Source organism: Nyctereutes procyonoides, unplaced genomic scaffold, assembly GCF_905146905.1.
Source record: "Nyctereutes procyonoides isolate TBG_1078 unplaced genomic scaffold, NYPRO_anot_genome, whole genome shotgun sequence".
In the NCBI taxonomy this organism is placed as follows: Eukaryota; Metazoa; Chordata; class Mammalia; order Carnivora; family Canidae; genus Nyctereutes; species Nyctereutes procyonoides.
This window is the reverse complement of record NW_026575132.1, coordinates 23,270,452-23,295,683: the sequence shown is the minus strand read 5'-3', so window position 1 is coordinate 23,295,683 and position 25,232 is coordinate 23,270,452. Positions and strand designations below refer to the sequence as shown.

The following is a 25,232-nucleotide window of genomic DNA, read 5'->3' as shown; positions in this document are numbered from 1 at the left end:
TCCCACAATGCACGACACACATCAGAAAGTATCAGGAGATCTAAAGGACTAAGCCGATTCCACCTTTTCCCGGTGTGACAGAAGGACGGTTGCCGAAAGGGAATTTTGCAAACTGCTGAGACGAGGGATGCTTCTCAGGCCACCGAACTCATTCATCTGCCAGGAGGAGCTGATGAGCATAAGAAAGAAGAGTCCAAAGCTTTCCCACTTGATAGGAAATGTCTCAGTCATCCCTTGGCTTCGACATCCAACAAGACAGTGAGATACAGGCAGCATCCCTCATGGGGGTTGCTTCAAACAGGCACCTGGATGTTAGGACTGGCTACGGCGTGCACAGCACTGAGTGGATGTCCTAGGGGCCCCAGGGAGCCACTCCTCTCTCCACTCAGCTGACTGAACGACGTAGTCATGGAAGGCCGTTTTCAAGCAATGCAGAGTGTCTCTCATTCTCAGCACAGCAACGAAGATTTCTTTTGCAGAGAATTCATGAGTGGCAATCCACAGGAAGGGCAAGGCAGTCACGCCTTTAATATTACCTTTGCAAAATGAAGTGAAGCGGTGACCGTTTACGGGGGTGCTGAGGACATACGGGAGACTGGGCACCACAGAGTCTGGGACACCAAGGAAGGAGGAGTTAGAACTCGGGGAAAGAATGAGGTCTAGAACAAAATAAGGGTTTTGCTCTTTTCTTATTTTAAGAAAGGGAACATCACCCAGAGAGAAAAGGAGACTCCGGTAGAAATGGAAAAGAATGGGAAATTAAGGAAGAAGTGTTTGAACACAACCCACACTTTCTCTTGATGAGACCGCTAAGTTAGCAGTAATGAAATTATAAAATCCGAACTGAGGGGTGAATCTCTCCATTTGGTTTTCTTTTTTTTTTTTTTAGGTTTGCAGATCAGTCAGAGGCTGGGCGTCTTTTCTTCATGACAGCACCACATAGCTCAGTACACACCTTCCCACCCTGCTTAAGGAAAACCCCCTCTACACACAGCTGACCTAATGTGGGGACTAAAAGGCTTCCATAAAGAGGAAGAGTCAGCCCTTAGCCATGATTTCCCAAACCCATCTTTTTGCTGGTAAGAAACTAACGCTGCTGTTTGATCAACAGAAGCTGTAATTGCTGCTCAAGGATCTGACCGTGGACTCTATCTCGCAGGGAGGACTGAGAAACTCGTCCACAACATGTCGTAGTTCTGGATGAGCCCGCTTCACAAGGCCCGTGATCTCACCAACATACCAGGTCACAAAACCCATTTTCCAGAAACTTCAAAGTACATGCATAATATACTGAGATTGATAAAGACCACAGAAAAAATAACACATCGGATCAGAAAATAACAAGGATTCTTTATAAACGTGTATGGGACCTAAATTATCCCTTACATATGTATACATTCATTCCAGAGAATTAAGAGCTTCACTTCCACATAACCGACAGGGACCATCTCCAGAGCTTCCAGTTCCCCCCAAATGGCTTCCTCTGGATAGAACTCCCAGCACAACAGCGATGGCAACTCTTGTAGATTCCCCACACGGCCACGACCTATATCAAGTCCAGCTGTGAACAAGAAGAACATTTTTAGAAAAGAACCAGACTGACTCCAGACCACTTCTCTGGGAGGAAGGAGGCAGTTTAATGACACTGGCTCTCTTCACTGGTGGCATGCCTGGACTTCACATGTACTGCTATCTTAGGAGTTAAATACCAAGGATCTCACTACAACACTACGAACTCCACAAAAAAAGTTTTTCCTGGAATCAGCTGTCATGTGAGGCTTAAGGCAGGAAGTCTCTACACACGACAGGTGGATACAAAGCCAACACTTCCACAGCCTGTCAGGCACCCCAACGTGGTATGAGGAGGTCCTGAACCCCCCATATGCCTATCAGTCGATTTTGTTGATATTAAGTTAATTGGGAACGTTCAAGAATTAGACCTCTGAAAGGCTGTTTTTATTTGTGAACCCACAGAAATTGCACCTTGTATTGCTTATTTTGATTGAGAACAATTTCAGTAAATGAGGACGTTGTGCTGCTAGGGAGAAATGGCCTTGCCAGTTCTTCTCAGTCCTTTACGGGAGAGGATTAAACTGAAAGAACAATGTAAGTGAAACCAGAGAGCACAGGAATTTCCATTATGAAATTACCTATCTGATTAAATTTATAATGGCAATAAATAATGGTGGAGGGAGCTTCTGGTGTGTCAGCAGTTAAAACTCACGTAAGAAACAAGTCTACGATAAGCAGCATTGTGGCTGTATTTACAGCTCGGGTGATTTCCATCTGGAGAACACCTGATATATATTAAAAGCACTTACTAAATCATCCACATCACCACCTTCTGCAAATACGGCTGCTGTGTCTTCATTTGGATGTTCTTTAGGGGCCAGAAACTGTGAACAAAAGTCGGGGACACCAAAATGACATACATGTTAGCCTCTCTGGATGGAGAGCACAGTCTGTAGCAGTGCCACAGGCAGACCTAAGAAGGCTTGCTTAGCAGTCTCATTGCAATGGCCTCAAAGAAACACCACCTTGACGCATACTCCTCCGTATGGCCCCAGATGAAGATGAGAGGACTGATCTTGAAGTTAAATAGCCCACATTAGTCACCAAGAGAACGTTCTTGTGAAGATGGAGGAAATGACATGGCTCGCCAAGGCAGTGACTCCATGGAGGGTCCCATGTCAGGTGCAGAGGACACCTGATAGTACCATTTGTGCTTCTGCAGGATATATGTGCTCATTAGGGTTAAGAAAAGAACCAAACTCCCCAAGCCAGTATGTCTTGGTCTCTTCTGAAAGGAGCACAAGAATCAAGTGTTTGAACTCAACAATTAGAGTTGCATTCCTCGGGATCCCTGGGTGGCGCAGCGGTTTGGCGCCTGCCTTTGGCCCAGGGCGCGATCCCGGAGACCCGGGATCGAATCCCACGTCGGGCTCCCCGCGCATGCTTCTCCCTCTGCCTCTCTCTCTCTCTCTCTCTCTTTCTCTGTGACTATCATAAAATTAAAAAAAAAAAAAAGAATTGCATTCCTCAACAATATGGAGGACACAAGGAAAGACTTCCTGTAAATGATGTGAAACACAAAAATTGGTGAGCTTGGGAGACTGGGCAATTCCTTTTCTGGAAATCCTCCAACAGTGTTAGAAAGCATTGAAAAAGGACGTGGATGAGAAAAGCTTCTAGTGCATGCTTCTGATCAGCATTAGTATTCTAGACCTGGAGCTTAAAAAAGGCAGATGTGCAGAAAAGCCCTTGAATCGAAGTCTGCAAGGATCTAGGGATGAAATTCAGATTTTAAAAGGGTACTGGGTGCCCTTGAAAATCATCTGAAAACTCTTGCTCTCCATCCTGTCACTCCAGGAAATAGCAGGGGGACTTCTTTCCTCAAGGCCATGTGGTAACTGCACCTAGGAGCTAGGTTTTATCAACCACTTATCTAACCATCAGAGGTGATCCATCTTCTGGTATCATAAGTACTTGAAATGGCAGCAGAGGCAAACCTAGAGAAGTGAATGTTTTTAAAGGGGGAAGTGGAAGGTTGGGGATTCCTCAGGGTCAATGTGCGTGGAACATGCACGCATTGAGTGAGCTTTCCGGCCCCCGTCTGCTCTCCCGTGGCAGCCTCCATCCAGGATGGAAAGGTGTAGTTCCACCTTCCTCACCATCTCAACATAAAAACATGGCAAGAATTGCTTTCCTTATACATTACCGTTTTGGGATAATGGACACCATTGAGGCCTCTGAAACCTAAGATTTACAAATAGGCTAAAATATATCTCTTTAGCAAACCACGAACTAAAGTCACCTTTAAACATTAGGCTGCGTGCAGCAAGTTTCAGGAAGCCAGGTTCTTTCACCGCTCGTGTCCAGAAACTCACACACACAGGTAACAGGATGGCAACACTGGAGGCTGTATCTGCAGAACTGGTACCCTGGACGTGCCCATGATGGTTTGCTCTTGACTCAACCTCCCTCCTGGACTTTGTTTTCCCTCAGTCAAAACCACCTCACCATTCATTAACTTCAGTTTTGACTGAGAGAGTAAGGAATTTATGAATCTTTCCATAGCCCCTTGTTGACCTTAAGCTGGACCACATTCAACGCTGGAATCAATGGTATGAGAGACAGGAAACGCTAGCAAGGGGTGGGGGGTGGGGTAATAGTCCGCAACAGAACTGTAACAGAGCTTCCATATCATTAAGTCTATTTACTTACTCTGGTTGATTATTAAAAAAGATATCTGAGGGCCTAGTACAGATAAATTATTCACACACGTATTTGCATATGGTGTATGTCTAAAAGATTAAACTCTGCTCTATCCTGGATTCCAAGATATCTAGGATACCCTAGATTATGATTCTAATTATCATTATTAAAAGTGGTTTCCACTTTGTTCTGCTCTCCTACTCATTACCATTAACCCACATGATTTTTCCTACACTTAGAAATGCACGGCAAAAAGAAAAGACTTACCCAGTTTGAGTGGAGAGAATTAAAAGTAGAGCTGTGTCTTACCACATACCTCGGTGAGGCCACAAATGATGAGCACCTTCCAAGTACAAACCTCCTGGGCTCAGCAGGTCGGACTATAGAGTCCGACCACATCCTTGATCACCCCTAGTAAGCAGGTGCGTGGTAAGCACTTATGAATCTAGAAAACCCCTAAGGTTTTCTGGCACACAGCCTCTATAAGCTCCAAACTCCATCCTCTCCTCACCTGCACAGCCCCTTTCACAGTGCGATTACCAGATAAATGAGGGCAGGACTGTCTGCACAGTGTGACCATGCTACATACAATTAAACACGAATGGCACATCTTGGAGACTAGGCCAAGTTCCTAGGAAGAGAGGAGCAGCAGCAAGCAAACTCTCACTTCTATCAAGTGCTAAACATCTGCAAGTGATTTTCCTGACAGATCTGCTTCATACTTCTGCGTAAGCAAATGATAGCTATGAGCTGGGCTGCCATCCATTATCTCCCCAAAGCCCCAGGCAAGGCTGATCCCTTACACATATCACTCTTCTTCATCAGAGTTTTAACAGCAAGTAATTTGCAGGCTGTGCGGTGTGACGGCAAGCTAGAGATACAGCAGAGAATTCAATGACTGGCCTGCTTTCTCAATAAAAGCAACGGACTCTGAACGCAGCAGGAAGGGGCAGGAGCCAACTCTCATCTTTTCTTGTGTTCTTTCCATCTGCAATGCTCAGAAGTCGAGAACAAACAGAAAGCACAGTTGTGTGACACACTCCTCCTTCCTCAAACCACCAGGATTTACTTGGGGTTACCAAGAAAGAGTGTCCTTGCTTGGAGAGCCTTATGAAATGGATAAATTATTACTTTGCAAGCACACTGAGGTGCAACCCTGGCCATAAGCAGAGAAATGGAGTCAATAACGCCTGCATAGAAACTTCCACTTTAATTCCTCCATAAGACTAAAAACTAATAATCAGCTTGTGCTCAGACCCTTACCAATCCCCAAAATAAAATCACATGGCTTCCACTGGGCTGGCTCCAATATTATCAGGTGATTCCAAAGACTCACCCATAATCCAGATGTATAAAAGCATCAGGAAGAACAAGTCTGTTTGCATGTATCTTGTCTAAAAGGGCGTAGATCTGAGCTTAATATGCCCCTGTATCTTCTATTGTGCTACAGAGGCAGAGCAGAGAAATCCTGCAACCTAATGTGGGAGAGCAGAACCCCACCTTTAGCTTTGTTAGTTCCTCAGTAACCCTGGGCAAGCCGCTTGATCTTTCTATATTTAACAAAATGAGAATACTGCTACTACTCACTCTATCTCATGAGGCTGTAGTGGGTCTCAGATAAAGTATGCAAACTTGCTTTGTCATATTGTAGGTTTTATGTTCCAATATATGTTCACCAAATGATATGTACAAGAATATCCATAGCATTTTTAGGGGGGCCTGGGTGGCTCAGTCAGTTAAGTGTCTGTCTCTTGATTATAGCTCAGGTCATGATCTCAGTGTCATGGATCAAGCCCCATATCAGGCTCCACGCTCACTGGGGAGTGTTTGAGATTCTCTCTCCCTTTTCCTCTGCCCCTATCCCTGCTCTATTTCTCCCCGTCTCTAAAATAAGTGTATTTTTTTTTAAATTTATTTATGATAGAGAGAGAGAGAGAGAGAGAGAGAGAGGCAGAGACACAGGCAGAGGGAGAAACAGGCTCCATGCACCGGGAGCCTGATGTGGGATTCGATCCCGGGTCTCCAGGATCGCGCCCTGGGCCAAAGGCAGGCGCCAAACCGCTGCGCCAACCAGGGATCCCTAAAATAAGCGTATTTTTAAAAAAAGAGAAAAAGAGAGTATCCCTAGCATTTTTATTCATAATTGCCAAAGTTTGGAAACAATCAAATGCCCATCATCAGGAGAATGGATAAATACATTGTGGTATAATAAAAGGGAGTACTATATAGCTATAATAAAGAACAGCTCTAACATCACAGATGAATCAAAAGGTTAAGGACAGGCAAAACTACTCTCAAGTGCCAGTGTCAGAATTCGCAATAAGCTCGGGGGCCAGGGATTTCTACTGGGAAAGGTACATGGAGACTTCTGGAGTGATGTACATGTTCTGTATTTTGATCTGCATGGTGGGTGCCCAGATATGTGAACATGTAAGAATTTATCGGGTCGCACATTTAAGATCTGTGCATTTATTGTATGTATGTTCCACCTCAATATAAATTTTAAAACTGTATATTAAAAGTATCAACCTCTAAAGAAATATGAGGTAAAATTGTAGTGCTTTTCTTTGAATTAGCACAGAGAACACCTCCACCAGAGATTTCAGGCAGAGGAGGAAAGTGGAAAAGAGCAAAGGAAAATATCATGGGGTCAAGAGTGGACAGTCGTTAAAGAAAACGGTTCTCAAGAAATGATTTTTAAACTTTATCTTATAACCCTTCACAAGGCTTTGGAGATCTCTTACAAACTCACACACAGAAGACTGACTGGGTGCACTCTTGCCAGCAGGGAAATTCAGCATCTTTCTTGTATATGATGTGGCTGGTGGAGAGGTGGTGCCATGGTGTGGCAGGAAGAGGACCATACTAGGACTTCAGGGGTCTTGATTCTAGTCAGTTCTGCTAACCATGAACTTGCCAGGAGACAATGAGCAAATCCATGTCACCTCTGTAGACTGGGTCTATAAAATGACCAGATTGCTAACTTGTGTCTATGAGGCTAAGGTGGAAAATCAATGTTATCAACAATAAAGGAGGCTAGATTATGCAGCTACCAGGAGAACAAGTGCTAAAAAGATGATGATATCCACTCCAACCCTGAGTTGGTATCAAATGAGTATTTAAATAATCTTTTTTCCCCTCTGTGCTCCTACTATGGAGTAAAATGAATGGAGGAACAGGGATCAGTCCTAGACCTGGACTCCTGGTCAGGGACTTACTAAGAGATCTCAGCCATTTTATTTTACTTCTCTGGGCCCTAAATTTCTTCATCTATAAAATAAGAAGGAGTTTAGACCAGATCAGTATTTTTCAGCGTCTGTTCCTGGGGATCATCCTGAGGGCTCTTCCAAGTCCCCTGTGCAGGTAATCCCAACCTGCTGCACCCACTGCCCACCAACTGAGGAACACTACCTCTCTCTGGGTTATAGATGAGGCTTCCCCTGGAAGCTTTAGTTTTAAAAATAAAAACTGTTAGATTATTAGAATTCTTTTCGGCTGGATAAAATTATATACAACTTAAGTCAACTGTCTCTGCCTTAGTTAAGGATCTGGCTTGTTTTAACTCTTCTAACCCAGGGCTTCCCAATGTCATTATCAACATTTTGGGTCAGAAAATTCTTAATGTGGGAGCTGTCCTGTGCACCAGAGGATGTTTCCCAACATCCTTGGTCTCTAGTCACTATGAGTCAGTAGCAGCAGCCCCCTCCTCCATTATAACCACCAAAATGACTCCAGACAATGCCAATAATCTACTGGGGAGCAGAATCACTCCTGGTTGAGAATCCCTGTTCTAACCCTAACATGGGTGAGAAAGAAGAAACTTACTTAAAAAAGAGAGAAAGTCTTTGATAAAGAAGATAAACTTTACATGAAGAATCAGCCTATTCTAACCTTCTACAAGTCCAGGTGTTTTACTGATGGTGGCCTGGAGCAAACAACTTCCCAGCTGCTTCTGGAATATGTCATGATAAGCAGCATGCCACCCACCCACCACAGAACCATGCCCTGAAAAGAGAACGCAAGAATTACCCCAAAACTCAAGCAAACACCAAGGGCAAATGGTCTATCAGTAACAAACAGAAAAAGTTAAGTGAAAGAACTGACAGGTTATAGGGACAATACAAATAAATGTGAAAGAGGGATACTTATGTCTCGGCTTCAAAATGAAATGAGAGCTGTCAGTGAATTTAAAGGAAAGTGGCTATTTAAACATACGTCATGGAAGAACTTTCTATTTCTGTAGCAGAACTGACTCAGATTTCTCAAAGAGTCATAAAATCTATACTTTTTGAGAATACACCAAAGAGAAATGGCTCTCCTTAAAATGTCCAAGTGTAAAGTTAAGATTTAATATTCATTTAAAATGGACATCCCTGGATAATTATTTCCTTTCAAATTGTCAACACTTAATAGCAATAATTTGACAGTTTGCTAACTTTAAATGACTTATATAAGTATCTTAGAAGACTTTAAATGGACTGTGAGTACTGCTCTTCAACTTCTGATTATAGTCAGGTTTCTTAATTGATTATTTGGGGAGTGACCAAAGTCAACACTTTTTTTGAAGGTAATATAAATACTGTGGTGCAGTCAGAAGAGACTATCCTCCCTGGCCTGGCTGCAGCGTGCCTCTCTCCTGGAAACCACAAGGGGCCAGCTTCCCTGAGCCAGACTCACACTCTGTGATTCTCCCCATTATCCTGTGTGTGTGTGTGCTCTCCTTCCTCTATACTTTTCTCTCCAAAAAGCTACAGTTGCCATTTAAAAACACTTTTAATACAAAGGATTACATTTTCCCCCTGAAAAACAAAATGAATATTTTGGGAACCAAAAAAAAAAAAAGAAAAAAAAAAGCCAAGTTCTCAGAGCGGGCTTCAATTACAACCAACTAGAATCAGTTCTGCTGGCCCTGGAACCACATGGGGACACTGCCCATACCTAGTCATTAGCTCAAAGCCCTCCCTGCAGCTTAACAAACAGATGTTAAGATTCCCCACAGCTGGGCTCTGTGCTCCTAAGTTCCAGACACTGCATTTATAGCACAGAACAAGCCTCAGTTAGTTTGCAAGAAGCACGTCATCCCTTCTCAGATTTCTTTCCTCTCTACTATTCTGGACTCAGCTATGGGACAACTTTGGTTAAGATGCACGGCTGAGAAGAAAAATACTACCTTTTTAGATCAGTGCCCTCCTCTTTCCTCAGTAACACGTACTCAACTCTCACATGGGTGACAGATTTCTTTAAAATGCAATAATGACTGGGGCACCCGGGAGGCTCAGTCAGTTGAGTGTCTGCCTTCAGCTCAGGTCCTGATCCTGATGGAGCCCCACATGGGGCTCTGCATTCAGAGGGGAAACGGCTTGTCCCTCTGCCCCTCTTCCCTGCTCAAACTCTCTCTTCCTCAAATAAATAAAATCTTAAAAAAAAAAAAATAAAAAGCAATAATGGACTAAAGTTAAATTATCTGCCTTATTTTACTTGTTTAGCAAAAGCTGATAAACCTTCAGGCAAAGTGATGGTTAATTTTATGTGTCAACCCGGCTAGGCCAAGTGCCCAGCTGTGGTGCTAAACACTGGTCTGGATATTGCTGTGAAGATATTCTGCAGATGTGACTAACATTTACAATCAGCTGACTTGAAGTAAAGATCACCCTTGGTCATATTTGTAGACCTCGTCCAATCAGATGAAGGAATCTTGCCTCAGCACTGTGATACAGAAATCTTGCCTGAGTTTCCAGCCTGCTGGCCTGCCTTACAAATTCCAGGTATGCCGGTCCCCACAATTTCATGAGCCAATTCTTTAAAAGAAATAAATTTTTCCCCAACTCTCATACACACACACATCCATATATATATTCTATTGGTTCTCTCTGGAGAGCACTGAATGATATATTTAGTTCAAGGGGGAAATATTATCATGCCACTATATAAAGTAACAAACAAAATCAAGCAGTTAAATGACATCCTCTAGAGGACTGACATATTCACAGTACTGACTGTGGTGGAAGAGGGTACAGACACAGTGGAGCCCCGTGTGAGACAATAATCAGCATGTCAGAGTACTTCTAAAATGTCAGGATTTTACTTCCTGCAAGCCGGGACCATACATGTTCTTTAGCAAAATGTTTTTGCCAGGCAAAGTATACTTAATACAAATTCTTGTATATTCTAACTTCTTTCCCAAAAAACACTATGGTTTTTGCCAAATGCCTTTACTGAGTTGAAACTGTAAGGCATTTTAAAATCTGGCCTGAATTTAGCCATAAGATGAATACTTCCAGCCTTGTTCCTGCCACTTCCTTAACAGATTCCTGTCTGCCAGCCCAGACCAAGCTCTCCATGAGGGTGTGTAGTTATGTTTTTGAATCTCCACTATCTTCCTCTGCAAGCCTGTAGCTGATTAAGTTTCTAGAGGGCAGGGATGCTGTCTTTGTTATATGATCACATTACTTTTTTGTTTATTTATTTGAGAGAGAGAGAGCATGAACAGGGTGAGGAACAGAGGGAGAAGCAGGCTCCCCGCTGAGCAGAGAGGCACCCAGGTGCCCCTGAACCATATACTTCTGAGGTACTCTATTTAATTTTATTAAGCTTTCACCACAAACCTGAGGTCTAATGAAAGATCACCGCACTCAATAGCCACACATACTTGACTCATAGCTGAATCAGATTAAAACAGGGACCTCGGTCTGCTTGTGTCAATACATGAGGTCTTTTACCAAAAACACCTCTGGATGGTGCCTCACTCTGGAACACTAGGTTTCTCTACTTTGCTACCTACCACAATCACCTGAGGGGCTTTAAGAACTCAAACCCTGTCTAGGACCCCATTTCAGATTACCAGAATCTTTGAAGGTGGAGCTTGATCATCAGTATTTCTTAAATAATAGCTCCCCAGGTGACTGAAGTGTGACCATGGTGGGAATCACTGGGCTGCCTGGATTTCATAGCCTTTACCAGGGTCTTGGATAAACTTGGAAGTCGCTATGGACTTCAAGAGCTCTAGAGCTAATGACAGTTCCAGGTGAATTCTAGAAACGGGACTAGAGTCTATGGAAGACTGAAGGAGTTTACAATTTCTCCTATAAAAATGCTGCAGTGGAAGGAATTAGCCAATTGGTCAAAAAAAGAATGGGTACACTAATTTAGTTACCTTTAAAAGTTAAATTTTTCAAGGAAGAATGGGCATCAAGAAAATAATATCCATTACAATAATTTATCTAAAGATGGCATTATTCCTTAATACCTGACCTGTTTGGCTTCCTCAGCTGTGACGGAACTTCCAGGAGCTTCATCTTTGGTGATCAGAGTAATTCCATCTAAAAAGTAATTCACAGAGTGAAACCCAAGTTCAAAGAAACAATCCCAATCGTACCTTCCTCTCTACCACACCCCCTCTTACCTTTGCACTGGAGATTTTTTAAAACTCTACAGGGGCTTTCTCTATAAGAAATGGAAGACTGTAAAGGCACTTAACTCACACTGTTCTTCCCTCTTATCCTGTTTCCCACTTAGCTTGAGTAAAATAAAGGCCACATCTCAAATGATATTTGCTTCATGAAGTCTTCCCTGATTAAATCTCTCCTTCAGTTTTCAGATGCCTCTGTTGATGCCTTTGAAAAGGCTATCATCATATCTTGCCTTGTATAACTATGTGTACGAATTTTCTCTCTTCTAATGGACCATACTTTTCTCCAGGGCAGGGAATGGGTTTTATTCATCTTTCTATTCCCCTCAATGTAGTGCATGGCACGAGCTCAGTAAATAAATAACTGAATGACTATATAGTTTGGCCCAGACCCATTAGATACCCAATATAGGAATGTGCAGGCATTCTGACTTCTAGTAATGTTACTGGCTACTGATGGAATGGCCAGAAGCCCAAGGCTGGGAGGAAACATGCTCTCACAATGGTTGTATCTATCATTTAGCACATACATCAATTTTAGCTTAGTGAGAGCAAATGAAGGATAGGAAATCCACCCATCAGTTTTCACTTCTTCCTAAGATTTTCTTTTGCCTCAAATGGCCGATGCACAATACACTTTCAGAAAAGCACATATATTTAACATCCATTTGCACCTAGAAATGGCACAGGTCATGTGTATTCTCTCAATAGGATATAAGCTTTCAGAAAATATGTACCTGTGTATGTCCTGTAAGTTTCTTTTCAGCACAATATGCTGGAGGCAATCAATAAATACCAAAACCAATCTCCTTCATCTACTAGGTCGACAGCAGAGACACCAAAGTGATTTGAGTAAGCCCCATTCACCACCTATTCTAATTGCTTTTGCTCCCCAGTGTAGAAGTTAAAGGGCTGAAAAATTAACTGTCAGGAAAATAGTTGCCTGAGTGATGAAAAGCTGTCCTTAGAAGCTGGATAGGTAGATATGCAACTCCTTTTTTACAGAATTTGCACAGAAAGACAGGTCGAAACTAATCTGAGGGCCCCACTTCAAGTGAAAAGTTTCATAATTTTCAACATCACTGTTTTCATAAGAGGTATTTTTAATAGGTAATAGCTTATACCTGGTTCTGAAGGAAAATCAAGTCAGGTGAAAAAAAAAATGGAGGCGATCCAACATCAAGCCTAACACTGAAAGATTGTGTGTCGCTTTCTTTCTAGGCTGAGTTTGCACTGGTCACTGTGAATAAATGAGGTAGTAGCTTTGGTGATGAAAATGCTGGTCTGCTGCTATGGAAAACCTAAGAACATGCTAATGAGAAGTGGCAGGAGGGCAAAATGTGGGTGAGGTCAGGGACAGTGCTGTGGGTCCAGGAGAATGGAAGAGTCCAAGAATCTGAGAAAGGGGGCAATGTTTGCCCATACAGGTTCTGCCAACAGATTGAGAGGTACCATCTTGGAAATGGGTCATGCTACACAGAATTTCAAGATGGGACTTTTATGTTTATTTATTTATTACTTCTTTTTTTGCACTTACTAATAAGCAAGATTTTACACTCACTGGATTTAGAAAAAATGGCATAAGATATTTGGAGAAAATGATAAAAGACATCTTACCCTGAATGACAATTTCCCAGAAATGATTTAACTGTTTCATTTCCACTTTCTCTCGAAGAGCTTTCAGGAAATCATTAAAGCGTTGCTCTTCTGAAAACTGTGGTGGCATGCAGGAACAGAGAGGCGTCAGGTCAGAGCAAATACTGAAACAAGTCATTCCTAGGAAAAAGGGCTATATACACTGAATCCACTGTTATTTATAAGAAAAATATATAGGGGCACCTGGGTGGCTCAGTAGTTGAGCGTCTGCTTTTGGCTCAGGTCATGATCCTGGGGTCCTGGGATCGAGTCTCACATCACACTGCCCTCAGGGAGCCTGCTTCTCTCTCTGCCTATGTCTGTGCCTCTCTCTATATATCTCCCATGAATAAAGTCTTAAATATATACATATTTTAATATTTAATACATATACATATTTTCATTACATAATATATGTAATATATATATTTTTATTACATACATACATATATATATTATATATAATATCCTTCTCTGGTAAACGAAGAGATTTGGTCTGGCATTCCAATTTCAGCTTTGTTTGCTGGGAACCTCCCATCTGTGAAAGGTACATAACTGCTCAGAGCCACACCAGTTTTTCAGTGGCCTGGGGCTGTGCTTTTTAACCTTCTTCCATATAGACAAAGTCAAACAAAAATAGAAGAGTTTCATGAATGCTCATATACCCATCACCCAGCTTCAGTAACTGTCACCTCAGCTAATCTTGCCCTACCTATTCCCCTACCATCTCCCACAGCCCTCGGATTGTTTGGAAGCAAACGCCAAGCATATTATGTCATTTATAAATATTTTGGTATGCAGTATCTAAAATATAGAGAGGGACTCTTTTTTAAAAAAATACCAAAAAATTAGTAATAACTCCTTAACAGTAGTAAATACCCAGTCAGTATTCACATTTTCCCAATTATAAAGCCCTTTTCCTTTCTCGTGTGTATTATAGATTTTGCAGTTAGAAAAGGTCTCCATGTTAAGAGTCTCTGAAATGTCTCTAGAGTCTTCTGATGCTCTTCCATCTCGCCCTGGCCTTTTAAAAATTTTTATTTTTTTAAGAAATCGAGTGACCGGGTAATTTCAAGGACACGTGGTGACAACAGTGCAGAGAGGTGTTACTGGGTGCTCTATCTAGCTCGGGGTAGTGCTAAAAAAGCAAGACATTTTCACTACCTTTTCCCACTTACACCAGATCATTCTCCACTCGGGACATCCTTGTCTTACACTGACTCTCTTTGCCCATATCTATAATAGGGCATTTGGATCATCTACTCCTGAATCTTCTAATTTTAACAATTTTCTCATTTTCTTATCATTCTTTGTAAGGACCTAAACAACGCAAGAATTAACTCACATAGCCAATACTTAATAAGCACCCACATGAGAACATATACTACAACTGCGCCTGCTTTAAAAATATACTTTCTAATTTAAATTTGCTCACTCTTGCCTAGAGTTTACATATAAAAGCCTAGAAATAATTTGGAAGATTTTCACAGTTTTTTCAAAATTCCTAATAAAACAAACAGAAAACCCACACAAAAAGTGAGGTGTGGTTCTGAGTAATTTTCAGCGTTCTTAATATTTCCTGGCATTCCAGATCCCCACACCCCTCTTCATAAAATCCTTCTCAAAAATCACACCAATATATATTTTCTATCAATTTCTTTAAAATAGCCAGTCCTTTAATAAATGGGTCACCAGAGGTTACAATGGAAATTTCCCTGGTTCCATAAATAGAAATCATGCAGTCGTGGCTATGATGTAATAAGCAGCTAACTCCCAGGGATGAAGCATCCCATTTACCCCACCCAGCTTTATGCCCCCTCAGAAACGACAGTGATAGTAAAAAGATAATCATTTCGGCATTTCTTGGCAAACATTGCTATTCACCATAAGAACGATTATTTCCAAAGCCCGTGCTTAGTTGTAGGGTGCTGTATGTCTCCCCTGTGATGGTGTCTGTTTAGGAAGAGGACAACAGCATATAGGATTGTGTTACCTGAATGGCTTCTTGCCGGAAGACTGTGATGCAGTCCATGCTCTTCATAAAATATGGTGTCTCATTAGTATCCAGGAACTGTTCTATGCGATTTATCAGCTGGCGACTTGCTAGAACATAAGACAACAAACTTATTGTCCTCATTTTGAGCGACACTGGTTATAGAGGGAGTATATGCTTTGTGTGCCTGTAAGTATGTTTTATGGTTCAGAAGCCTCATGGTCAGTATGCACAAAAGCTATTCTTCTTTTGGTGTGTGTGGGGGGGAATGGGAAGGGCAGATGAGATGCAAAATGCTGATTCTGAAAATCTGTATTTGAAAAGTATGGGTAATACTTACTGATATCTGCCAAGAAATAAGATGTAATTTCTAAAGTGTTTAGACTTACAGCTAAATGTTCCTTATGGGACTAATACTAAATGGTGTTTTAAAAAATTGTGGTTGCTTTTTATTCTCCCCTCGGAATTTAGGGGCCATCTGGATAATTTGGAACTGTCTTTCCTGGTATAGTAATAGAAAACAGATCCCCTAGTCCTTCACCTAATCTCACTCATGATAAACGTCAAACAGTGCCAGATGGAGAAGGGTAATGAGCCAGGGACACCCCATCTTCTACCAATCATAGGTCAAATTAGAAAAGACCAGCCCTTGTCTTAATTTAATACTATTCCTTTAGAATGAGGAATCATTGCTACATTATCTTCTGCCCTTGGCTGAACCTGATATTCTGTTGTTCCGCACTCTACAAGCCATGAATACTTAATAAACAATAACTGTTAGCAAGCAATGTCATAAATTCTACAGAAGGAGGAAATGCATTAATAATGTTATTGTTTTTAAGATAGGTTGCAACTTGAGGCTGCCTCACAAATATTTTTCAGGATGAAAAAAAGCAGAGGAAAATAGCAACATAAAGTCTTCAGGGAATGTAAGTTGCTAAGCAGACTGAAACAGCCCCTTACGACTGGTAGAGAACAAACCAAGGAGATGTACACATTCATGGCATAAAGGCTCACTCTCATTCATGCCCTGAAACCACTCATTTGCTGGGTGGCCGGGCAATTTATGCTGAACGGTCAAGGTGTGACCACAACCACAGCCTCGTCTGAGCATCCTAAGAGTTAGGAATGGGTACATGCACAATACTAATGAAACTACTTTCAAGGCTTGCCTATAAAGGCTTGAGGCTACTAACTGAATCACAGTGACCTGAGTACTGTTCAATGTTTTAGGAAAGACATGAAACTCAGTACCATCAACTTACTTCCAAAGGACCCTACAGCCTATGGAAAGGATTAAAAATATTGGACAAAGTGGGGTACCTGGATGGCTCAGTTGGCTGAGCATCAGGCTCTTGATTTTGGCTTAGGCATGGTCTCAGGATCATGAGATAAAGCCCCACCTTGGGCTTGGGATTCTCTCCTCCCTCTACCCCTCCTCCAACTCACATGAGCTTTCTAAATAAATAAAATCTTAAAATAAGAACCAAAACAAAACCAAAAACCTGGACAGGGGTGCCTGGGTGGCTCAGTCGGTTAAGTGTCTGCCTTCAGCTCAGGTCATGATCCTCGGTCTTGGAATCAAGCCCTGCATCAGGGTCCCTGCTCAGCAGGGAGCCCGCTTCTCCCACTGCCTCTGCCTGCTGCTCTGCTTGCTTGTGCTCTCTCTCTGTGTCAAATACTAAATAGATAAAATCTTAAAAACAAAACAAAACACACCTGGACAAAGTATTTCCTAATATAATAACTTTGCAGCAAAAGAAAAATATCCCCATCTCTTCCACCAACTAGGAGACTACGATCTCCATTATAATAAAGTACTTAGCAAACTTGAGGGATTAAAGAAACAATTTCTTCCTTTCAATTCTGAAATCTTTACCAATGTATCCCGCAGTGGTGAATTAATACTCAACATTCAAAGGAGAGAAAGGATGTTCGGATGGGTCTTTTTAAGCAAGGTAAATAACACAGCCCTGATGGGTAGGCAGAGAGGAAAGCCAACAAGAATCTCAAGGCAACAGAAGCTACCTCCTTCTTCAGCTCGGAGAAGGGAAGTGACAGAAGGGTCTGACTGGGGCCCTACACCACTTAGGGCAGCCTGCTGGCTCTGAGAGGCAGATGTGAAACCACTCGGAGTTATGGATCTAGGCACAAGAGCCTTCACAGGCCATGGGTAGTAATCCCAGACACTAATGTTCCTCATTTCTTTTGAAATGAGAGTGAGGGACCTAAGTGAGCTACAATGTAAATGTTTCTCTTGATGTAGTGATTATTTTCAGTAACTTAACCTAGTATTTATTTCCTGTGTAACTGTCACAGGGTAGACCCTGGAGTGTATTCTGTGGAAGACATGATTAAGGTGAAGATGAAGCCCTTGCCTTTAAGGATTTTACAGTCTCAGAGGGGATATAACATATATACAAAAGTAATAACAGGGGGTAAATGTGAAGAGGACTATGACTGGTATGGAAACATATCCGCTGATGTGAATTTTTTAAAATCTTTGGTGACTGATTATAAGAAACTTTCATAAATGAACGTGGCTTTTTTTTTTTTTTTTTGGCTGGGCAATGAAAACCAGCAGTTGACCATCATATAGAAAACAGAATGAACAAAGGAGAAGAGGAGAGGTGGGAAAGCACAGGTATGTCTGAAGAGAAGCAAATAGTCTAGCACATGGAGTCCAAAGTCCTTCCAACATGGGAAGGAGGAGGAGGAACAATCAGCTAGGGGAAGGCTGGAGGGGTGTGGTCCCAGAGGACAACAGTCTGTGTGAGGGTCCTGAGGCAGGATGGAGCTTGGCTTCAGAGCAACTGCATGGGAGGAGGGCTAAAGACCAAGCTCATAGAGAGGGAAAGGAACTGACAAGGGAGCTAAGAAAGAGTGGTAGGCAAAAACCAGGAGGGTACAGCATCACAGATGCTAAGAGATTAAAGAGGAGAGCTGTCTGTGTGTGTCCAAACTGTGACATAAAGACTGCAAGAGAAAGTATAAAAAGTACAAAGGATTAGGTACTGAAGCTTAGGGAGTCCTTAAATCCGGGAACCCATAGATCAACTAAATAGGGACTAAACTGCTTTGGAAAAAAGTTTCCTGACCCATTTTGTCTTGACATATGATGGTGTGTGCACACACGCGCATGCACACACACACACGGTTACCATCTTACAGAGGAAAGTATTTAGGAGACTGAAATAAAGCAAAAGCAAAAGCCAATAATCCATTTGCAGTGATGACATAGGAAAGAGGGGATATAAGAAAAAGGAAGTAGGAGTCTCAACATCTACTTTCTTTTTAAGAATGAACTGCAGGGGGACACCTGGGTGGCTCAGTGGTTGAGCGTCTGCCTTTGGGTCAGGTCATGATCACAGGGTTCTGGAATCGAGCCATAAGTTGGGGTCCCTTCTCAGTTGGGAATCTGCATCTCCCCCCTGCTCGTACTCTCTCTCGCTATCTCTCTCTAAAAAATAAATCTTAAAAAAAAAAAAAAAAAAGAATCAAGTTCTTATGTATTTGTGGGCCTAACTGAATTTTCTTCTTTACATGTTAGACCGTCATTTTCTCTAGGAAGTTCAAAACACAGGGAGATAAACATCTCCAAACTTGCAATAAATCCAATGAATACAAAGAACCAGATTTTGCCCTTCCAGGAATCATCAGTTACATGGCCTGTGCAACTGGCCCATTGATTCCAAATTCTGTTGGTCTATCCAGACTATTTTGTGGTTCACTGACTATCATGAACCATTTAACACCAGCAAATAGCTGTGATGGATGATGTTGTAACATACTGAGTATCACAGTGGGTTGTAGACAAGACTTCCCTTCCAAAGTTTGGTGGCACTTCACATTTTCCTGCCATTTTAAATAAAAGTAAAATGCAGAAATGGTTGACAAAAATAACATTCTACTTTAGCTAGATGATGCTTTTGAAGTCCCCATCCGCCCCACACCACAGAAGGGAAATGCCGATCATCACAGTGCTCATCACTGCTTCTACATCAATTATAGGGTATGGAATGGCCTGTCCATCTTCATACTCAGTAAATCACAGCCCCAACTACAATTCACCAAAATGCTTTTCAGAATTAGTCAGAGGCTCAATAATACTCATTGTAGCTAATATAAAAGATGGCCACTGAAAGGACCATCCATCTTAGGCAAGGGACATGATTTATTTCATGGAGCATTCAAAATCAAAATGGTCTAGGGGTACCTGGGTGGCTCAGTCAGTAAAGCGTCTGATTCTTGATTTTGGCTCGGGTCATGAGATCGAGCCCCAGCGTGAAGCCCGCTTAAAATTCTCTTTCTCCTTTTCCCTCTGCCCCTCCTTCTCTAAAAAGAATTTTAAAAATAAAATAAAAGCAAATTACCCTGAAAAATAAAATAATTCTTTTGGGTCACTTGGGTGGCTCAGTCGGTTAAGCACCTGCCTGCCTTCAGTTCAAGTCCCGATCCCGGGGCCCTGAGATACAGCTCCACATAGGGCTCCCTGCTCAGCGGGGAGCCTGCTTCTCCCTCTCTCCACCCCCTGCTCATGCTCTCTCTCAAATAAATCTTTAAAAAAAAAAAAAAGGTCTAGACTTTGAGGTTTTAAATATGAGCATTATATATTAACCCAGCATCTTACACACGTACAGATTGCGGATACACAAAATTAGTCTCAATAATCCTTCAGTGTTATATTAAAAAAGCAACCCAGATAGAAAAGTGTCATGTATGGGGAAAATGGCAGAGTATTTTTTGTTTAATCTGAAATGTATATTCTCCCTCTCTAGAGAAAATATTCAAAACCACTGAAAATCCCTGAAAATGAGTCACCTCTCTTAATGTACAGTCTCAAAGGCCTAAAGACTCGGGGCCATGTGCTTGTCAGCCTCTGACTTGACATTTGCTTACTACCTGTTCTCTGCAAAGATGTTTCCAACAGAATGAAAGTCAGTTATTGTGGGTTTTTTCCCCTTCACTGGATAGAGCCAAAGCAGCAGTGGGTTTGCTCATCTGTCACACAATATATATAAAGGGCTGTAAAACCGTCTCAAATGATTTTGTTCAACCCAGGCATCATTCAGGATGTTTCCCAATTTAATCCTTCTCACTATCTCAATGCCTCATGTGAACTGTACTTATTGAAGGGGTTCACATTTTACAGAAGTTGGCAGTTAAATTATTTTTGAATGTTAAGAACAGATTTACACAACGACAGAGGTATCTTCATAAAACAAAGTGATGGTATAATTTAAGCACTTAAATAAATATATGGTCAGGTCAGTAATTAAGAGAATAAAAGAATAATATCTATCGGCAAATAAAACTCAAAAACAAGTAGTCCAGTTTGCCACCGATTAAATGCTCACGTAAGTACAATCACCGTTTTAAGCCAGAAACTTATATAAGAAACATTTGCCTGATAAGAAAATGAGCCTCTATTTTAATACAGGCAACTAGAACAGAAATGGATCGCCAACAGGCTTATGTCTCTTTACTACATGATATAAATTGGTCATCGTGGGTAGGCACTGCGCATCTATCAGTCAGGGTCCAACCAGAAAAACAGAAATCACTCTGAATACTTAACAAAGGAAATTTAATGCAGACAATTTGTTACCCAGGTGATGAAGAGCTGTAAAACCAACTGAGAATGGTGCTGTAACCCAGAGATTAGAAACAGCAAGAAGCCCTTAGCATCCCGTGGCAGTGCAAGGTAGGGGTAGAAAACAGAAGAGGGAGGTATAATGACTAGAGCTCAGGGGCCTGTCCGAGGGGAGCTGAAGCCATGGAGGAGATGTTGGAGATGTTGCCTGACACAGAGGAAGAAATACTCTGGCTTCTCCCTCCCTGCCTCACCTCCCACCAGTTTCCCACCAGGGTTTCCTGTTGGTTGAACCCTGTAGGAGGCTAGCAATCATGGGAGGCTGGAAAATGGAACCTGCAGGGGCTAGTTCTGTCCCCCTGGCTTCCACCCCTCAGATCTGGTGCACAAAGGGGAAGGGTGAGGAGTGGATCTAGGGGTCACTCAAGACAGTTGGTACTACGAGCCCATACACAGGGACGCCCCATTTTATGCACTGGCTATATCTTGGAAATGCAAAGTTAACAAAGTATTCTTTAAACAATAAGGGAAGGGACCCCTGGGTGGTGCAGCGGTTTAGCGCCTGCCTTTGGCCCAGGGCGTGATCCTGGAGACCCGGGATCGAATCCCACGTCGGGCTCCCGGTGCATGGAACCTGCTTCTCCCTCTGCCTATGTCTCTGCCTCTCTCTCTCTCTCTCTCTCTCTCTGTGACGATCATAAATAAATAAATAAATACCTTAAGAAAATAAACAATAAGGGAAGATAAAATGTATAGGTTTTTTTCTGTCCTTTCTAGTGAAACAGGATACAATGACATTCAACAGAAAGTACTGAAAAGGTTCACAGTCATTTATTTAAGGTGCTTCCCAGCCCAGTACATATATATATGTAAAATTATATATACACATGCAGGACTCCTGGGTGGCTCAGTTGTTTAAGCATCTGCCTTCAGCTCATGTCATGATTCCAGGGTCCTGGAATGGAGCCCCACACTGGGCTCCCTGCTCAGCAGGGGGTCTGCTTCTCCCTCTCCCTCTGCCCACCAATCCCCCCCACCCCCCCCCGCCCTCACTTGTACTCTCATCTCTTTCTCAAATAAAAATTAAAAAATATATATATATATACAAAGCATACTTCTATAAAACCAGAATTATGTTAAAAAAAAAAAAGATTTTCCTGTTACTTGAAACATCTTTCCAGCTACATACATCTCCCTTTCCCTCAGGTTTAACAGCGTGAAACCCAGGGAACAGTGGCCACACAACTGTGTGGATTATGACAAACCAGAAGCACTGAAGTGACTGAACCCTTCCCATGGTGTTTCTCTTCTTTCACAGAAGTCAATGATCTTCTGAAAATTTAAGTACAAAAAAAGAGATCCTAAATATTTTCCTCTACATGACAAAAGATATGCTGACTTATTTCTTAAAGGTCCTTTTCTGCAGCTCTTTCCAGAAGAGGCTGATCTGGATCCAAGACCCCAGGCGGAACCTGCCCTCAATGTTTGTGCTCCTTGGTCTTGGTATTCCTCGTTTTAGTTTTGTGGTCTTTAATGAAATATTTTTGTTGGGGATAAAAGAAATCAATGGGTGGAACAAAATAATCTTGAGAATTAGGAAAAAAGCATAAGCTTTTTGAACCTGTAAATGGTGTTTGAATGTCTTATCTTTCAGCAGGCAGACCGTGAAGTAAACGCAGCGCTGTCCTGCTCTCTGCCTCTTCCCTCATCTTCCCCCTCTTAGAAACTGCTCTGCAAGCCTACTGGCCCCAGAATTCCTCACTGAGCATAGAAAGAAGCTGCCTGCCTCCCTTTTGGGATCAGAAACAGGCCGTAACCCCACAGCACAGCACCACAGCCATGGGATCACACATAACCAGTGGCACAGGAGACTGAACGAAGGTATATAAAACGTTGACCACCTCAATAGTAGGGATACATACAGCTTTGGTGGGGTTTGTATTATTATTTTTTCTTACCAGTAACTAACTCAATTAAAACCTCACCATTTAAGCTCCACAAGTTCAGTCACAGCCCATTTTTTTCATGCTTAACGATTTTCTCATTAAATGCAGTAATTTCTTACAAATTGCACTAATAAAAGTAGGTCCTGCTGAGTGTTTCCCCCCCCTTTTAAATGCTGCCTTTTCATTGATGTGTTAAATTAAAACCCCAGGCACAAGGAGCAGAGTAAATGCAGTCTTTATTGTCAGAATCCATTCCTGCAGACTCTGAGATCCCTCTCATTTTATTTTTGTGTTTATCTGAGCTAACTGTGAGTCCTGCTTTTTAGCCACAGGAAGAATGACACTGAAAGTCTCTTGGTCTTAGCTCTCTAGAGAAAAGGTGATAGTATGAGCTAATGAAAAACTAGAAAAATGGCATCCAGCAAGCCCACTGGTGGTAAGCTCACTTTATGTAATGTTCTCTCCACAAGAGAACATTATAACAAATATTTTTCTTTCTGGATGAATACTATTTATCATCTTAAATAATTTTGGTGTAAAACCAGGTCTGTTCCTGAGTTAGCTGTAAAATTTCAAGTTTCCTGGTCAAAGGGTGGGTTCCATGGCATTCTATGCTTTTTGTTTTTTTATTAACAACGCTCAATTTAACCATTAAAGGCCCAGTTAACATGTCCCACAAAACCTGAAGGTTATCAATGAATATTTATGGATATACAGGGCATACAGCAGTTTGCTAACAACCAAAGAATGTCCTTTTTTTTTTTTTTTTTTTTTTTTTTTAAAGTGTAACTAATTTCCCCAATTCCAGAACGGAGTTCATTTAAAACCCCAAATCGGGTGGCTCAGTGGTTTAGCGCTACCTTCAGCCCAGGGCCTGATCCTGGAGACTCGGGATCGAGCCCCACGTCAGGCTCCCTGCATGGAGCCTGCTTCTCCCTCTGCCTGTGTCTCTGCCTCTCTCTGTGTGTCTCTCATGAATAAGTAAAATCTTAAAAAAAAAAAAGAGGAAGCTAAAGGAAGACTTTTTCATCAAATGAAGGGACTTCTATGGCTCCTTTCTATAATGTATAACCCATATGCTTGGAAGTATGTATTGTTAGGGTGGGGCTAGGGAGTAGAGAAGGCAGAGAAAGAGGGTCTCCACAATTTTCTGACTCTAAAACTTGGTGAAGCTTCCTAAAATAAAAGTAATATAGAAGAATTACTAACCTTACCATCTAGACTTGATCCCATTCCAGATGGGCAGTAGGAGGGAGGCAGGATGCAAGATGACAGTGTTTGGTACTGTAGCAATTTTACAGTTATCTGTCTAGCTTCATACCACAGTAGATGTCATCAACCTAATGCAGGAAGTAAGTAGAAGGCACCAAGTAGCCATAGTAACAGTGCAGCCAAGAGGAAACACTCTGGAACAGGAGACCAATCTGGCAATGGGATCCAATTAAAAGTTGGTAATTGAATGGAATTGAAATTCATGTTATCAGTTGAAGAGATACAGTGAGTGGTGAGTCAGGCTCCACAGAAAGGAGAGAGGCAGGCAGCACTGCTTGAATGTGCTTTTGTGGACGATGGAGGTGGGGGGTGGCACACAGTGTCTTACGATGCCTGGAGAATCCGAGTCACTCTTAAAAGGACATATCAAGTACCAGGAAATTTAAAATAATTATATTTCATGTAGTGAATCTTTCTGAACATTGATAAATAATGATGCCCTGTGTTTATATGGTATCTTTCCTTCAGATCCTTCCTTTTTCATTTTCCCCCCTCTTTTTTGATTTTGTGAAGAAAGTTGCATAATATTATAGAGCTCAAAATATTGAGATATTATTTTTTTCCATTTCTCCTTTGGTGGGGCTAGGATTTATGAATTGATCCAAGCAACTTGAAAATGAATTCTGCTGTCAAAAATTCAAAGTGTTATTATTCCCAAGCACTGCTTCATTAAAGTTAACAATGGAAACAGAAAACTTACTAGTCAGCAATCATCAGAGAACATAAAAACAGATGAAGGTTATCTGTTCCTGTAGGGCAGACAACAGCAACATCTTTGACAATGTATCACACTACCAGAGAACTACTACTAGGCACAGGTGTCCCAGGATATACAGGCTCTTAAATCACAAGCGTCTCTTTAGGGTGGGATTTGGGGGTGAGAAAAAAGAATGAGCCTTCTTTGTGGAAGGAATATCATGAGCAGATATACAGAGGCAGGAAAGCCAATGCCACAAGTGTGTCAGCAGGAATACTGCTTGGTCTGGGTAGAGTTCATAGAGGAGGCCTGTAGAAGATGGGTCTGCAGTGGCAGAGAGGAACCAGGTTGTGGAAAGCCTTCAAAGGGGGGACTAACTTTAAAGACATACGGAGTGATTAAGAAGGGCTGACCCTTAATCAAATCTGTGCTTTAAGGAACTAATTGTGGGGGCACCTAGTTGGCTCAGTCAG

The 25,232-nt window shown here is 41.9% G+C and overlaps 1 protein-coding gene across 1 annotated transcript in view; it reads right to left on the bottom strand.

The window, feature by feature from the left end:
- Window positions 1–1,330: 1,330 nt before the first annotated feature.
- Window positions 1,331–25,232, bottom strand: part of XRCC5 (X-ray repair cross complementing 5) — a 90,117-nt gene continuing 66,215 nt past the window's right edge. Inside the window, exons 17-21 of the mRNA XM_055345294.1 lie at window positions 15,252–15,361; window positions 13,241–13,337; window positions 11,467–11,534; window positions 2,322–2,396; window positions 1,331–1,561 (exon numbers count right to left, since the gene is read on the bottom strand). Coding sequence (XP_055201269.1) covers window positions 1,547–1,561; window positions 2,322–2,396; window positions 11,467–11,534; window positions 13,241–13,337; window positions 15,252–15,361 — 365 coding nt within the window. The 3' untranslated portion in view covers window positions 1,331–1,546. The remainder of the gene's footprint in view (window positions 1,562–2,321; window positions 2,397–11,466; window positions 11,535–13,240; window positions 13,338–15,251; window positions 15,362–25,232) is intronic.